We start from the raw sequence: 15,496 nt of genomic DNA, 5'->3' as shown, positions 1-15,496 counted from the left end.
CTCTATCTCACCAAGGCCTTGTGAAGCTGTTGAATAGCATTGCGTAGAAGAGAGTGAAACACAAAAGTCTGCAGATGCTGCGACTACAGTCAAAACACATATGCTGGAGTAACTCAGCTGGCCTTGTAGCGTCCACATGGGGTAACGTCAGTAATGTGTCTTTTCTTTCCTGTGGACGCTGCGAGACCAGCTGAGTTCCTGGCAACATTGCTGTGTTTTGAACAGTATTGTGTGGCTTCAAGGTGCTATGAGAATGCAAGTTGTTGTTGTCGTCGAGCTTCACCTTGCTGTATGCCCCTTTCACGGGGAAAAGTGCAGAGTTGAAGGGCAACAACTTTTGCAGGTCCACACTAGATTGGTCTGTGAGATGAATTATCGCTGTGAGATGAATTATCGCTGTGAGATGAATTATCGCTGTGATATTTTGTTGGATGTTTGCGTTCCCCCAAACCCAGGCATTATTGGTGAGAGATGGCTCAGCGTTTCTGAAATCAAACTTTGTGTATGCGGCTCGATTGTAGGGGTGTTGAGGGGTGAGGGGTTGGCCTACAAAGATTAAGCTGGGCACTGCAGAGGCCTGGAGATATGACATCTGTGTCTGGGTGTGGTTGAAAGGGACGGCAAAGTTGAGATAGGCCTGTGGATCCGTGTGACTCCTGTGTTCTCTTTCCCCAGTGACTACATCATCAAAGAGAAAACCGTGCTCCTGCAGAAAAAGGACAGCGAGGGGTTTGGATTTGTGCTCCGGGGAGCAAAAGGTGAGACCTGTCCATGTGGGCTGGCGTTTCTGCATGTGACCTGACCGTATGGGTCTGCATTTCTGTGTGCATGCCCATTCCATGTGGGTCGGTGTTTCTGTGTGTGCCCTGTCTGTGAGAGTCAGTATTTCTGTGCATACCCTGTATATGTGGGACAGTGTTTATGTGCATACTGTCTGTGTAGGTCAGCATTTCTGTGCATCCCCAGTCAGTGTGGGTCTGCGTTTTGTGCTTTTCCTATCTGGATGGGTCAGGGTTTCTGCACATACCCTATGTCAGCATTTCTGCACATGCCCAGTCAAGAGTAGGTCAGCATTTCTCAACAAGCCCTGTCTGTGTGGGTCAGTGTTTCGGCACATATCCAGCCTGTGGATCAGCGTTTGCATGTGCCCAGTCCGTTTGGGTCAGCGTTTCTGTGCATGCCCAGTCCATGTGGGTCAGCATTTCTGCGCATGCCCAGTTCGTGTGGGTCAGCATTTCTACATGTACCCAACCCATGTGGGTCAGCGTTTCTGAAAGCTTTACAAATGGACATTCACTACTTGGATTGAATCAACCTGCACTGTCCATGGTTCCAACACCAACTGTCGCTGTCCATGGTTCCAACACCAAATGTCACTGCATTACTGAATAATTGTTTAGTCTATAGTTCAGTTATCAGAAATGGAAACATTTCTCACCTTCGTGAAATGGAAGCACTCCCACTAATGCAGACCTGGGGAGAGCAGAGACACAGCCCTCTCCCACAGGGTCCTACCACCCAGTCTGGGCCCAAGATGGTGGCGCCTGTGTTCGACAGCAGCCTCGAGGGATTGTAGACTCCAGGAAGCAGCTGAAGGGCGCAGGGCACCATAAATGGGGATACCCCTCCCCCCCCCCCCCCCCCCCCCCCACCCGTTGAGAAGGAAAAGCAGAGGAGACGGTGACAATGGCGGCTCTGTGGCTGAAGGACACACAGAAGTCAAAGGACTCACATCAGGCTGCGGGCTGCTGGAGACTGGTTCATGAGAACTAGCTACAGTACGTTTCCACATATCCAAAAAGCTCGGGACCAAACTTTTTTCAGTTAACTGGATTTTTCGGATAACTGGGGGGGTGGGGGGGTGGGGGGGGGGGGGGGGGGGGGGGAGGGGGGGGGGGAGGGAAACGGGACTCTCTTTCTCTCACTGTAAGGGGCAGTGGGCAAAGCTAATGGCGAATCTGTCTACCTCATGCCAAATAAGTGAATTTTCCAGTTGCTTGAAGTTGTGTGATGGCTGAACTAATGGCAAGGTGCACAAATTTTAACCTTCTGTACTTTATTTATTTTATGCAATTGTTTTTGTCGGTTGCTTGAATTTCGGATAACAGGGGTTTTATTTCTATTTTATTACTTGACAATAATTGATAACTTGATCAAGTTTAATTCATTCTCCCCTTAAGGTCCTTTTCTTTAAGGTGTGATAATGGACTAAATGAGCAGAGGGGTTGTGTGAGTGGGGAAAAAAAGATTGAGAACCACTGCTCTAGAACCAATTGTTACTGAAATATTTTGCTTGCATTTCCCATTTCCTTCAGAGTTATGAAACTGAGCACATAACGAGTCAATTAAGGATGGTTAAAACAGTGGTTTTCAAACTTTTTCTTTCCACTCACATACCACCTTAAGCAATCCCTTAACTAGCACAAAGACCGAGGGAATACTTAAGGTGGAATGTGAGTGGAAAGAAAAAGTTTGAAAACCACTGGTGTAGAGGGAGCTTCACTCTGTATCTAACCTGTGCTGTCCCTGCCCTGGGAGTGGAAGATGGGATGGTGCAGAGAAAGCTTCACTCTGCATCTCTAGATGTCATGTAATAAAACAGGTGTAATATTACACAAAACTTGCTTTAAATTCACCATCAACAAAAATTGCCGGGCACCTCTTACAGAGAGAGAAGCAAAAGAGAGTTTTCACACCCACCCGCCCCCCCCACCCCTTCAGGGTCACTAAGTGTCCGTGGATCCATCTCCAGCATTCCCGCAGCTGCACAGTCAACCCAAGCTCCAGATCTGAACCTCTGACACTATCAGGAAGCCTTCAGCACCTTTGGATCCGACACCTAGTAACCCTTCAGCCAATCTTGAGCCAGACTCCAGCAGTTCGCAGCCTGCGTGGGTTCCTCGCCTCAGGTCGTCAACAGCCTGCTGTCGAGGTCATCATCCCATGGGTCATCTGCTCCCCCTTCTCAAACGGGGGATGGTCTCCTTGTTTTCTGGAGCCCTGCACCAATCCTCTGCTTCCCCTCGTGGCTGCTGTCGATCACAGACACCGCTACCTTGGGCCCAGACCCCATGGTACCACCTTAAGCAATCCCTTACTAGTCACAGAGCACCTATGGCATAGGGAATACTTAAATTGGTATGTGAGTGGAAAGAAAAAGGTTGAGAACCACTGATGTAGAGGGAACTTCACTCTATGTCTAATCCGTACTGTCCCCGCCCTGGGAGTGTGTGATGGGACAGTGTAGGGGGAGCTTCACTCTGTATCTAATCCATTCTGTCCCTGCCCTGAGAGAGTAGGGTGGGACAGTGTAGAAGGAGATTGACTCAGTATGTAACTGTCAATGTTTGCTTGTGGTACATAATGGGACACTGGAGATTGACCATGGTCATTTGTCTCAGAGAACTCCTGAAACTGAGAACAAAACACTGCAGAAGAACTACTAGTGTCTCCCTGCCCCACAAGTAGGTGTGATCTCCACCCTTTCCAACATTGAGCTCCACACTCCCACACCTTCCCTCCTGTCCCATTATACACACCACCCCCCCCCCCCAAAGAAAGAGACAGAGTAACCACTCACCAAGCTCTGTCCTCACAGCCCAGACACCGATCGAGGAGTTCACCCCAACCCCAGCCTTCCTGCACTTCAGTACCTCGAGTCGGTGGACGAAGGTGCGTGGCTTGGAGAGCAGGACTCCGGATGGGTGACTTCTGATCGAGGTTGGTGTCTGCATTGCAATTTCTCCTTCAGGTTATTGCCATCTGAGAGAAGTGAATTTCTTCCCCCTTCCTTTTTACTTTCATTGCGATATTCTCCTTGCATCCCGTCGTTTTCATTAAATCATCCTTGTGTGGCTTACTACACTGGACAATAATTTTTTTTCCAAAAGGTTTGCTTCCTGAAAAGAAATTGGGATTATGACAGACAACTTCAGGCTGAACACAAAGATCATTTCAGATTTCTGCATCATGTAGGAAGTTGGCAAAACATTAACTTTTATTGAATTTAGCCTGTTTAATCGCATAATCATCCTGACGTGTTGCGTTAGTTCCACTGCCCTAATAATGTTTTGCTGCTGATTTTCATTTGTACTCAGCATCTGATGCCTCTCAGGTCAGTGTCCAACAATAGTCGGCCAGTACTGATGGATTCCAGTTGCCCTGATACCACTTTTCCATGGTCGCAATGTCCCGGTGAAACCTTTTACCGTGTTCGTCACCGACTGCACCAAGATCAGTGGGGAAGTCCAAGTGCGAATGCAGAAAATGAATTTTCAACGACATATTGAACGTTATGGTTTTGTATGCCTGAAGTAGACTTAAAATTTGACAACAAATCACAAAAAATAGGTTATATTCAAAAAACGTATGTGATAGGAAAATTTTAAAGGCGATTTTTGTGATCAGCTGCCCCAAATCCATCTACAGCCACAAGTGTCAGGAAGCAAAATCTTCATTGTCCACTGCAGCCCATTCCTTTGATTTAATCTTTGCTCATTCTGACACGTCCTTGTGTGCCTTGCCATCTGAGGTTTGGATGTTACGGGCATGTACGGTAAACAGTATAAGCAGAAGTTGGTGATGTCTGTCTGTTGTGCCTCATGGGCACAACAGGTAGACAATCTGGGTGCACTTACCCCTAATGGGCAATGGGATAGTTCTGAGCAGGTGGTAGGCTGGTGAATGGGTCTACCCCATTGGAGAGAGGAGAGACAAATATTCATGGAAGAGGTGACCTGCTAGTTGCTAACGACAAGCAGTTGGAAGGATCTCCAGTGGAGAGTGGTCCTCCCTCTGCCAGTCTTTCCCAGTGACGGGGCCAGGAGTCCCCCCCCAGTTACAGTGGCAGTACGTCCCAATGACGGGGCAGTAGTCCCCTAGTTACAGTTGCTAGTGTTTTCCCTAGTCACAGAACCAGTAAGGGGTGATTGACCCAGTGGAGGCATAGGGGCAGGGGGCGGTTTGGAGCTAGTTGGGGGAAGGTGGACCCAACGGGGAGATTAACTCAGTGGTGGGAGATGGAGCCAGTGGGTGAGATTGACGGCAGTGGAGCCTGTAGGGAGAAGATGGAACCAGTGGGGGCCAGAGGGGGAGTTGGAATGAGTAGAACCAGAGGGGAACATGAGCACAGTGGGGGGGGGGAGGGGGGGGGTGGTGATGGTGGGACGGACCCAACCCAAATCCAGTTTTCTGTGTTTGATCCTCTTGTCGTTCCGACCTGGGTGAATTGTCAGCAGGCCGCAGGTCTGGAACAATCCCACTGCACCCAGGCAATCTCCCCCTGGGTGGGGGAGCTTCTGTGCCCGCCCCAGCACCGTTTCTCCTTGGTGTTGGCAGTGAATGGACAGAACGTGGTGAAGGTGGGCCATCGGCAGGTGGTGAACATGATCCGGCAGGGTGGCAACAACCTCATGCTCAAGGTCGTCATGGTGACCCGCAATCCTGACATGGAGGAAGCTTCCAGAAAGAAAGGTAGCAACACAGGGATTGAGTCTGCTTGCTTTCCTGTCTATTGACTCACCAAACTCCAGCACTGCCCCTCTGGTGTGACCGAAATCTCTGGCACTGCCCCCTCCAGTGTGACCATATCCCTGGCATTGCCCAAGTTGGTATGGAAATCCCATGCCCCACTCACCACTGTGTGGAGGTTGATGGGAGACAATCAGGTGACTAGGACCCCTTCCCATTCACGGTCCCTGGGGAACCCACAAGGTTCAAACTGCCCACCAGGTAGTGTAACCTGGGGAAGGGAGCAAAAACATCTCCCTGTCCACTGAGTTTCATGATTGGCTGCTCACAACTAATCAGGGAGCGGATTTCATCCCTCATCGCTTCATGGCGCACTATACCATGTCTGAAAGTTGATGATGAACTCCAACAGCATATCAATGGCAATGCATGGTCAGGTTCTCCTGAGAGTTTGGGTGGTGTGTTGTTCTGGAAATTACTTGACTCCTTGGGAATGAATGGAAGACCCAGGGAGGTCACAAGATCGAGTCTGCTCCGCCATTCTAATCCTGAGCTGATCCCTCCTTTTCTCAGCCTCACTCCGTGGCTCTTTCCCCATAACCCTTGATACCCTGACCAATCAAATACCTCTCAATCTCTGCCTTAAATACACCCAACAACCTCACTTCCACAGTCGCCTGTGGTAACAAGTTCCACAGACTCACAGCCCTCTGGCTGAAGAGGTCCAAGGGCTTCATAAAGATGTTCTCTTCATGTTGAGTTCTAACCGTTGACTTCAGTTTCACTGAAATTAGATCAAAACTATTTCTCTCTGCAGTCACAACCCAGAACAAACGGCTTACCCCTCCAACCATTGCCCTGCGCTCAAAGTCCATGACCTCGGAACTCGAGGACCTAGGTAAGAAATAATTCCATCAGTTCTTCAATAAGCAGGAGTCCGCTAGGAATGGCAAGTCTTGAGTGAAAGCAGAATAATGCAGCAAGGTCTCAGTGGGAGCAGCAAGATAAACATCTGGCAATGTTTTGAATGGACAAATAAATAGATTCACAAGATATAGGAGTAGAAGTAGGCCCATAGAGTCTACACCACCATTCTAATCATGAGCTGATTCAACCACCCACTCTGCTCCGCTTCTGGCTTTCTCCCCATAAGCCTTGATGTCCTGACTGATCAAATACCTGTCAAGTTCTACCTTGAATATACCCATTGACCTCACTTCCACAGCCGCCTCTGGCAATAAGTTCTACAGACTCAAATCAAGTTTATTGTCATCTGATTGCACAAGTACAACTGACAAAACAGCATTCTCTAATCCTTGGTGGAAAACACGCAGACACACAACCAGACATAACACATATACAAACCGTACAGATCGTTTTGTGACTGTGAGGGTCTCGGATGAAGAGTGTGAGCAGTTCCTTTGGTCGTTCAGCATCCTCACTCTCTGTGGGAAGAAGCTGTCCCTCGGCCTGGTGGAGCTGCCCCTGATCCTCCTGGATCTCTTCCCCGATGGGAGCAGCTCAAAGATTCTGTGTGCGGGATGGAAGGTGTCCTCCGTTTTGTGCACCCTCTTCAAATGATCCCAATAGATCAGGTCAATGTGGGGTGGGGGTGTGTGGGAGATTCCATTGATCCTCTCTGTCACTCACAACCCTCTTACTAAATAAATGTTTTTGTGTCCCTGTTTTAAATTGATGCCCTTTTATCTTGAAGTTGTGCTCTCCTAGACTCCACTAGCATGGGAAAATCCTTACTACATCTACTCTGTCCAGGTCTAAGTATTCAAAATGCCTCTGAGGTGTATCCCCCCCCCCGTCATCCTTCTATATTCCAACGACTACATCCAAGAGCCAACAATCATTCCTCATATGCTTACCCTTTCATTCCTGGTATAATTGTGGTAAATCTCTGAACTGCTTCCTTCATTCTGCCGGGCTTCGGGGGGGCCATTGTGGTTTGCACAGTAGAAAATCATTCCAGCACCAGGGATTATCCCATATCTCACCTCTCAAGCCTTGTGTCTTAGGGTTTACAACACCAAGTGCTATTTACATGTGATAAGCATTTTAACTTACTCTCTCACTCAGACAAGCATTTTGCCTAACCCCTCTCTAAGCACAAGAACTGGTTCTGAGCCAAATCAGACCATAGCTGTGGTCAACCAATCCTTTTACACTGATCCTATTTTATTCTCCCACACTCCCCTCAGCTCCCCACCCCTCATCCACACACTGGGGATGATATACAGAAGCTTATTCACCTACCATCGATGTACTCACCGATCCACATGCTCAGAGACACAGGAGGAAGCCGGTGCACCCAGAGGATACTCATGTGGTTGCAAGGAGCATTTGCAAACTCCACACAAACAGCACCCCATTTACAGATTGAATCCGGGTCTTTGGAGCTGGGACGCAGCTGCTCTGCTCTCACCACCTAAGTCCCTAACACGAGGTGAAAAGTGTTCTCAGTTAATCCTTTAACCAATGACCTCCGAGTTGTGAACAAAGCACTGAAATAGTTAATCTTAGTCAGGGTCGTGTGCTCAGCCCACTCCTGTTTACACCACTGACCCATGACAGCATCACCAGATCCAGCTCCAACGGGGTCATCAAATTTGCTGATGACATCACAGTCGTTGGCCTCATCAGTAACAACAAGTCGCACGACAGAGAAGAGGTGGAAAATCTCATGAAATGGTGTGAGAGGAACAACCTGAACTTCAAGGTGGGATAAGATGAAGGAGATGATCGCGGACTTTAGGAGGGCCAGGAATGACCATCCTCCACTTCACATCAACAACTCTGTCATGGAGAGAGAGAGAGTATCAAGTTACTTGGAGCTCACTTAACCAGTGACCTACCATGGACACTCAACATCTCCTCACTTGTCAGGAAGGCACATCAACAACTGTACTTCCTGACAAGGCTACCGGCCACCATTGTGTCAACCTTATGCAGGATCTCTATCGATAGCGTCCTGGCCGGCTGCATCACAGTGTGGTTCAGTTGCTGCAGAGAAATGGATCAGAGGTCAATCCACAGGACCATAAGAGCAGGAGAGTGGATCACTGGAGTTTCCCTCTCCACCATCAATGTGATCTGCTGGGATTGTTGTCTGAAGAGGACGTACAAAATCAACAAGGATCCCTTCCACCCCAGACACAGCATCTTCCAGCTGCTCCTATTGGGAAAGAGATACAGGAGGATCAGAGCCAGCACCGCCAGACTGAGGAACAGCTTCTTCCCATGGGTAGTGAGAACGCTGAATGACTAAAGGAACTGCTCACACTAACCATCTGACACTCCCATAGGCATAAAACTATATTTATTTATTTGTATGTTCTGTTTGTCTGTGTGTGTGTCATGTCTGGTTGTGTGTCTGTGTATTTTGCACTGAGGACTGGAGAATGTTGTTTCGTTGGGTTGTACTTGTGCAATCCAATGACAATAAACTTGATTTGGCTTTACTTGACGGCTGCAAACTCTCAGCAGATCAGTCCGTGTCCATGGATAGAGAAGCAGAGGTAAACTTCAGTGAAACATGAAAATCTGCAGGCACTGAGACTGCAGTAAAAACACACAGTAAATGCTGGAGGAGCTCAGCCGGTCTCTCAGCCTCCATAGGAGGTAAAGATATATTATTGATGTTTTCGGTCTTCTACTTTGAATAAGGGCTCAGGCCCGAAACATCGGTGTGTTTTTACTTTTGAGTTGAATATCAGGACAACTCCTTGTCGTCCCCAACACATATTGTCATGGGAGCTGTGTGAGAGAGTGGAGGTTGGAGTATTCTGGCTTAATACAATCTTTTTATGCTTTCACTCTTCTGCTAGTTGAACCATCATGGCGGCCCTACTCACTTCTAGCTGCCTTCTGCCAAGGTTGAAGCAAAGACCAGCGTTGTTCTGAGCCCAGCACTGCTTCTCCTTGGTGTCACATACAGATTTCGCTGAAGTTTCTGCATTGCTCCATTTTTTTAAAAAAAAACATAATTTCTCTGCCATTATCAGCTGAGGCTGGCAGTCAAAACCCTCAGAGACGGCAGAGCCGCTAATCCATTCCATCAGCATCTGCAGCCATGAGATAAGCCAGCAAGCTGCACCAAGGCGCGCTCTCTTGTTTACTAGAGCCCTGGATGCAGCAGCATAGTGCTAGCTGGGAGGGGGCAGGAGAGGAGGTGGGTGGGAAATAGGACAATTTACTCTCTGGAGTGCTGGTCCTCCAGGTGAGGATCACTTCCGTGTTCGGCTGCCTCTGAGGCATAGGGTGGTGGGTTCCAATCCCCTTCAAGGTGCTGCAGACTGTGCTTCAGGGTCAGGTGGATGGTCTTCTCAATGGGATGTTCAATGGAGGCCTCTCTCTCATTTCCCCACCTCTCTTCCTTTCCTCACCACTCTCACACTTCCCCAACCTCACCCTCTCACTTCCTTCACCTCCTCTCTCTCTTCCCCCCCTTTCTTACACTTCCCTCACACCCTCACTTTTTCTCTCACATACATACCCTTCTCTCCACATGCCTCCAGCTCTCCACACCCCTCCCCACCTTTAGCTGCCCCACTCCCTTTCAGCTCCTGGCACCCCCCACTCCCTTTCAGCTCCTGGCACCCCCCCCCCCTCACTGACATCATCTCACACCCTCAGTTCCCACATCCCCCCTCCCCATAGCCCTCCCCCAGCTGAGTGGCCGGAAACCAGAGCCCCCTGGTGAAAACCCACAGACACGAGGAGAACGTACAAACTTCTGACAGCGCAGGATTCGAACCCATGCTCCAATCGCTCATGCTGTAACAGCATTGTGCTGCTACACTAGCCACCCGTACTGCCTCTGTACAGCCATAGACTCCAAGTCGATCCATCAACAACACAAGCTCTCGATCCGATCAGGAAACCTTCCGCACTCAAGGCCCTTTGGGAGCCTTTTGTTCTTAGCACATGATGGGAATGAGCAGATTGGTACTGCATCTCTTGAGTATGGATTATTCCAAGGTGAAGGTCTCCCCCGCACACATCGTTCTGGGACACATGATCACATACAACCCCTGACCTTCTGTCTGCTTCATTTTGTCTTCCAGATTACGAGCCGCCTCAGACAACGGAGAAGAGGAGGAAGGTTTACCAAATGGCATTAAGTAAATAGTCCACACTGCACCCATCTCCTTCACTGCCGGCCCTCAACACTAGCACAAGCAAGGCCAGTTAGGAAACCGTGACCTGCCATTGGACCTGTCAGTCAGGGACCTGGAACTGTCAGTCAGGAAACCAGGACCTGCCATTGGACCTATCAATCAGAGACAGGGACTTGCCAATTGGACCTGTCAGTCAGGGAATTGCAACCTGCCATTGGACCTGTCAGTCAGGGACTGGGTCCTGTCAGTCAGGGAACCTCCTCCCTTCGCCCACCTCTCACCCCCATCCCCTACCTCACCTGCCTCTACTTGGTCCCACAGATCGTCTGGACGAGATCCTCGCTGCTGCCCAGCAGTCCATCGCCAATGAGAGTGCCGGAGGCCAGGCCAGCGTTCCCAAGTCCCGGCCCGTCGCACGGACATACTACGGTCCCGAGGTAGGGGACGGGTCATTGGGCGACTGTCCCAGTCAGGGGGTAGAGCAGGAGAGACAGCGCAGCTCCTGTAGAGGGCGAATCAATGATCAAATCTCTCTTCCCCCCCCACCCCCCGCCCTCCTGTGTCCCTCACTCTCCGTCCATAGCTTTTCTTCAGCCTTCCTGACCCTCAAGGATGAGGGGCACAAGGTGTGTGATGAGTGTGTGTTTATTTGTGTGTGTGGATGCCTGTGAGTGAGGGGTGTGTGTGTATGAGGGCTTTAAGTGAAGGGGATGTATGTGTAAGAGATGTCTGATTAAGTGTATGTATTGTGCGTGCAAATGAGGGATGTGTGTCTGAACAGGGCTTTGGAGTAGAGACTTGGCAGGGCAGTACCCCTGCAATCCTCATGGGGCAGTGCGGAGCAGGGTTGTAATAAACGTTTGTCACCATCTGCTGGCTCAGAACGGTATTGCCGCAATTCCCACAGTCAGCCACTTTCTCCTCATAGGTCTTAATCCAATCCACAAAACCAAATCCGAGGATTTGAGGTGTCTTCATCCAATTAGAAAGGGAAGTGAGGAGGTCCCTAATCCCATTTGCAACAGGACATGGAGCGTGGGTCAGAGGGCTTGCCCTCCAGTCGTCCCAAATCTCCAAAGGTGACCACATCTGGAAGATGTTTCCTCGGGACAGGTGTCAGGGATGAGATGATCAGTATCAAGTTGATTAACAGGAATGTGTCCTGAAATTTGTTTTGCAGCAGCAGTATTGTGCATTATCGTTGCAAAAGTTACGATTCTGTAAATAAATGATTTTTAAAAATAAATAATTAGTGTAAAAAAGAGAAATAAAGTCCATAGTTCATTGTCTGTTCAGAAATCTGCTGGGGGAAGGGATAAAGCTGTTTTTGTACTGTTGGGTGTGTGTCTTCAGGCTCCTGTGGCTGAGTGAGGGGGGCATGGCCTGGGTGGTGAGGAGTCCTTGAGGCTAGAGGCTGCTTTCTTGAGGCACTGACTCGTAAAGATGTCCTTACTGGAGTGAGGACTAATGCCCATGATGGCACTGGCTGAGTTCTCAACCCTATGTAGCCTTTCCCTGTCCTGTGCATTGGCACTTCCATACCAGTGATGCAACCAAGTTCTCCACAGTACACCTGTAGAAATTTGCAAGAGCCTTTGGTGACATACCAAATCCTCAAACTCCTAACAAAATAGAGCCACTGGTGAGCCTTCTTCATTATCGCATCGATATGATGTCCCCAGGGTAGATCTTAAGAGATGTGACATCCAGGAATTCCTCTCCACCAATGACAACTGGTTTGTGTTCTCCTGTCTTCCCCTCGCATGGAACATTAGAACACAGTAGAGGCCCTTTGTCCCATGTCTATCTGGCACCTTTGGGGATGACGGATATGCGAATTTTCCAATTGATTGACTCACTCTTCTGATGCCTAACTAATGCACCTTTATTAAGAATACATCATTTAAATTTCCATTTAATGGAAATTTAGAAAAAAAACAGTATTGTAGTTTTTAATTATGGAAAGTTCACTTTAATCGAGTGATTCCTGTAACTTAGAAAATTTAAAGGTTGTAACAGTGTTGCACTAACTCCTTCCCCGAGTTTACAGATAAAGCTTTACTAATATACCTAATACTAATAAAGACCCTCACTAGGCAGGGATAAGGAGGGTCGCTCCAGAGGTAAGCGGTATCAGCCAGCTCTTCATCCTATAGATGCTGCCATTTCATTATAACGTAACTTTATTGAAATTTTACCTTCTTCCTCGGGCTGACAACCCGGTTCACCTCCAGGCAAGTGTCCCGGTCAGGCCCTCGGCGCACCTTCACCGCGCTGACAACTTGGCTCACTCCACTCAAGTGGCAACAATGAAAACAATGCCTGCTCATCGAGGGGCACATGCAGAGCAGTCCTGCGGATGTCCCAACACTCCCTCATGGGATCCATCCGCACAGTCCAAGTCATTCAATCTATTTATTTCCTCATTTTTTGTCATTTGAGTTGATTGAATTCTGGATAATGGGAATTCTACTGTATACCTAAAAAAAACACTAAACCCTTCCCATCTCATAACCTTCTATTTTTCTTTCATCCATGTGCCTGAGTCTCTTAAATGCCCCTAATGTTCCAGCCACCACCCCTGAAAGGCATTCCAGACATCTCTGTAAAAAAAAAAAAAGAGCCTGATGTCTCCTCTAAACGTTCCTCTCTTCACTTTGTACAAATGTCCCCGGTGTTTGCTAATCCTGCCCTGGGAAAAAGCGCTGGCTGTCCACCTTAACTATGCCTCTCAGAATCTATTAAGTCTCCTCTCATCCTCCTTCACTGCAAAGAGAAAAGTCCCAGCTCTACTAACCTTGCATCATCAGACATATTTTCCAATCCAGGCAATATCCTGGTAAATCTCTACTGCCCCCTCTCCATAACTTCCACATCCTTCCTTTAATGAGGTGACCAGAACTGACCACAATACTCTGTGTGGTCTCACCAGAGATTTATAGACCTCACAACTCCTGAACTCAGTCCCCTGACTAACGAAGTCCAGCAGCCCATAGATCTTCTTAACTGTCCTATCAACCTGCGTGGCTACGTTGAGAGGTCTATGGATTTGGATCCCAAGATTCCACACTGTTATGTATCCGACCATTAACCCTGAACTAGAACTAGAACTATCCTTGTAGTTTGACTTTCCAAATTTCATCATCTCATACTTCTCCAGATTGAACGCCATCTGCCACTTCTCCGCCCAATTCTGCATCCTGTCTATATCCTGTTGTAACTTGCAACAATGTTGTACACTATGCACAATTCCTCCAACTTTCATATCATCTTCCAACTTAATGACCCACCTTTTATATCTTCATCCATGTAATTTATAAAAAATTGATAAAAATTAAGTCCACAATTGATTCTTTAGTATTTGAGGCTTTATAAGGCACTGGTGAGACTTCAATTGGGAATATTGTGAGCAGTTATAAATGTTAAATGTAGACATACAGCCATTTTGGCCCATGAGTTCAGCCGCCCAATTACATCCAATTAACCTACACTCCCTGGTACTTTTTGAATGGTGGGAGGAAACTGGAGCACCCCGAGGAAACCCACATAGACACAGGGAGAACGTACAAACTCCTTACAGACAGTGCGGGATCTGAACCCTGGTCCTGATCGCTGGCACTGAGGTGTTGCACCAACTGCTAGGCAACCGTACTGCCCTTGTGAGTTCCTCATTTAAGAGTATGCTGACGTTATAGAGGGTTCAGAGGAGGTTCACAAGGATGATTCCAGGAATGAAAGGGTCATCACATAACTCTTGGCCTCTACAAGTTGGAATTTAAAAGAATGAGGAGAAACATGTTGAAAGGCATGGACAAAGTAGGTGTGAAAAAGGTTGTTTCCCATGGGTTGGGAAAGTCTAGGACAAGACAGCACAACTTCAGGATTGAAGGGCGGCCACTTAGAATAGAGATGTAGAGGAATTTCTTCAGCCAGAGGGAGGTGAATCTCTGGAATTTGATGCTACAGGCAGTTGTGGAGACCAGGTGTATTTAAGGCAGAGAATGATAGGTTATTGATTAGCCAGGGCATGAAAAGATATGTGGAGAAAGCCGGGCAATGGGGCTGAGTGGGAAAATAGATCAGCTAATGATTGATTGGTGGGGCAGACTCGATGGGCTGAAAAGCCTATTTTTGCTCCTATGTCTTATGGTCTGGTCGGAATAAATATCTCGATGCAGAGGTTCAGATGTGGAAAACTCTCCTTCTCATGGCCTGTTCAGTTTGGTGGAGAGAGAAAGAGAAACAAAGAGGGATATCGCAGCATTCAGACGATTGCAGGAAAATAGCCATGAGCAAAATGATGTGATGGGCCATGATTTAGAGAGAACAGGTGGGGGTTGGGTTCTGGTGCGGGGTGAGGTGAGTGGGCCATGTTCACAGGATGTGGATATCACAAATTCCCTGCCTCTCTGCTCCACAGCCACACTATGGACAACAGGGAATGTCAGTGATGGCACCACCGGTCAGCTTTGACAGGCCGTACTTGGCAGCACAACAAGGCATGATGCGGCAGAAGTCGATGGGTAAGTGGGGACAATGACGGATTCGTCCCCACCAGTACTGTACGCCAGTATTATACAGTGAGACCCATCCCCACCAGTACTGTATCCCAGTGTTACACAGTGACAAAGACATCCCCACCAGTACTGTACCCCAGTGTTACAGTGACAGATTCGTCCACACCAATACTGTTACACAGTGACAGACCTACACCCACCAGTACCATATCTGGGTGTTACACATGATAGACCCATCCCCACCAGTACTGTACCCACTGGTACACAGTGACAGACCCGTCCCTGTCAGTACTTGTACCCTGATGTTATACCATGACAGACCTACCCCCACCAGTACTGTATCCTGGTGTTACACATGTAAGATCTGTCCCCACCAGTACT

The 15,496-nt window shown here is 48.3% G+C and overlaps 1 protein-coding gene across 1 annotated transcript in view; it reads left to right on the top strand.

Annotated features, from left to right (window-relative positions):
- The window catches only part of LOC138748050 (SH3 and multiple ankyrin repeat domains protein 1-like), a 92,511-nt gene that overhangs the window by 65,422 nt on the left and 11,593 nt on the right, over positions 1–15,496 (top strand). The window contains 9 exon segments of the mRNA XM_069907746.1: positions 676–758; positions 3,599–3,634; positions 3,637–3,672; positions 3,675–3,713; positions 5,329–5,472; positions 6,287–6,367; positions 10,545–10,601; positions 10,920–11,035; positions 15,019–15,121. Of these exon segments, the coding sequence (XP_069763847.1) occupies positions 676–758; positions 3,599–3,634; positions 3,637–3,672; positions 3,675–3,713; positions 5,329–5,472; positions 6,287–6,367; positions 10,545–10,601; positions 10,920–11,035; positions 15,019–15,121 (695 nt within the window).

Source organism: Narcine bancroftii, chromosome 13 (genome assembly GCF_036971445.1).
Source record: "Narcine bancroftii isolate sNarBan1 chromosome 13, sNarBan1.hap1, whole genome shotgun sequence".
NCBI classification, from domain to species: domain Eukaryota; kingdom Metazoa; phylum Chordata; class Chondrichthyes; order Torpediniformes; family Narcinidae; genus Narcine; species Narcine bancroftii.
This window is presented reverse-complemented; position numbering and strand designations above follow the sequence as displayed.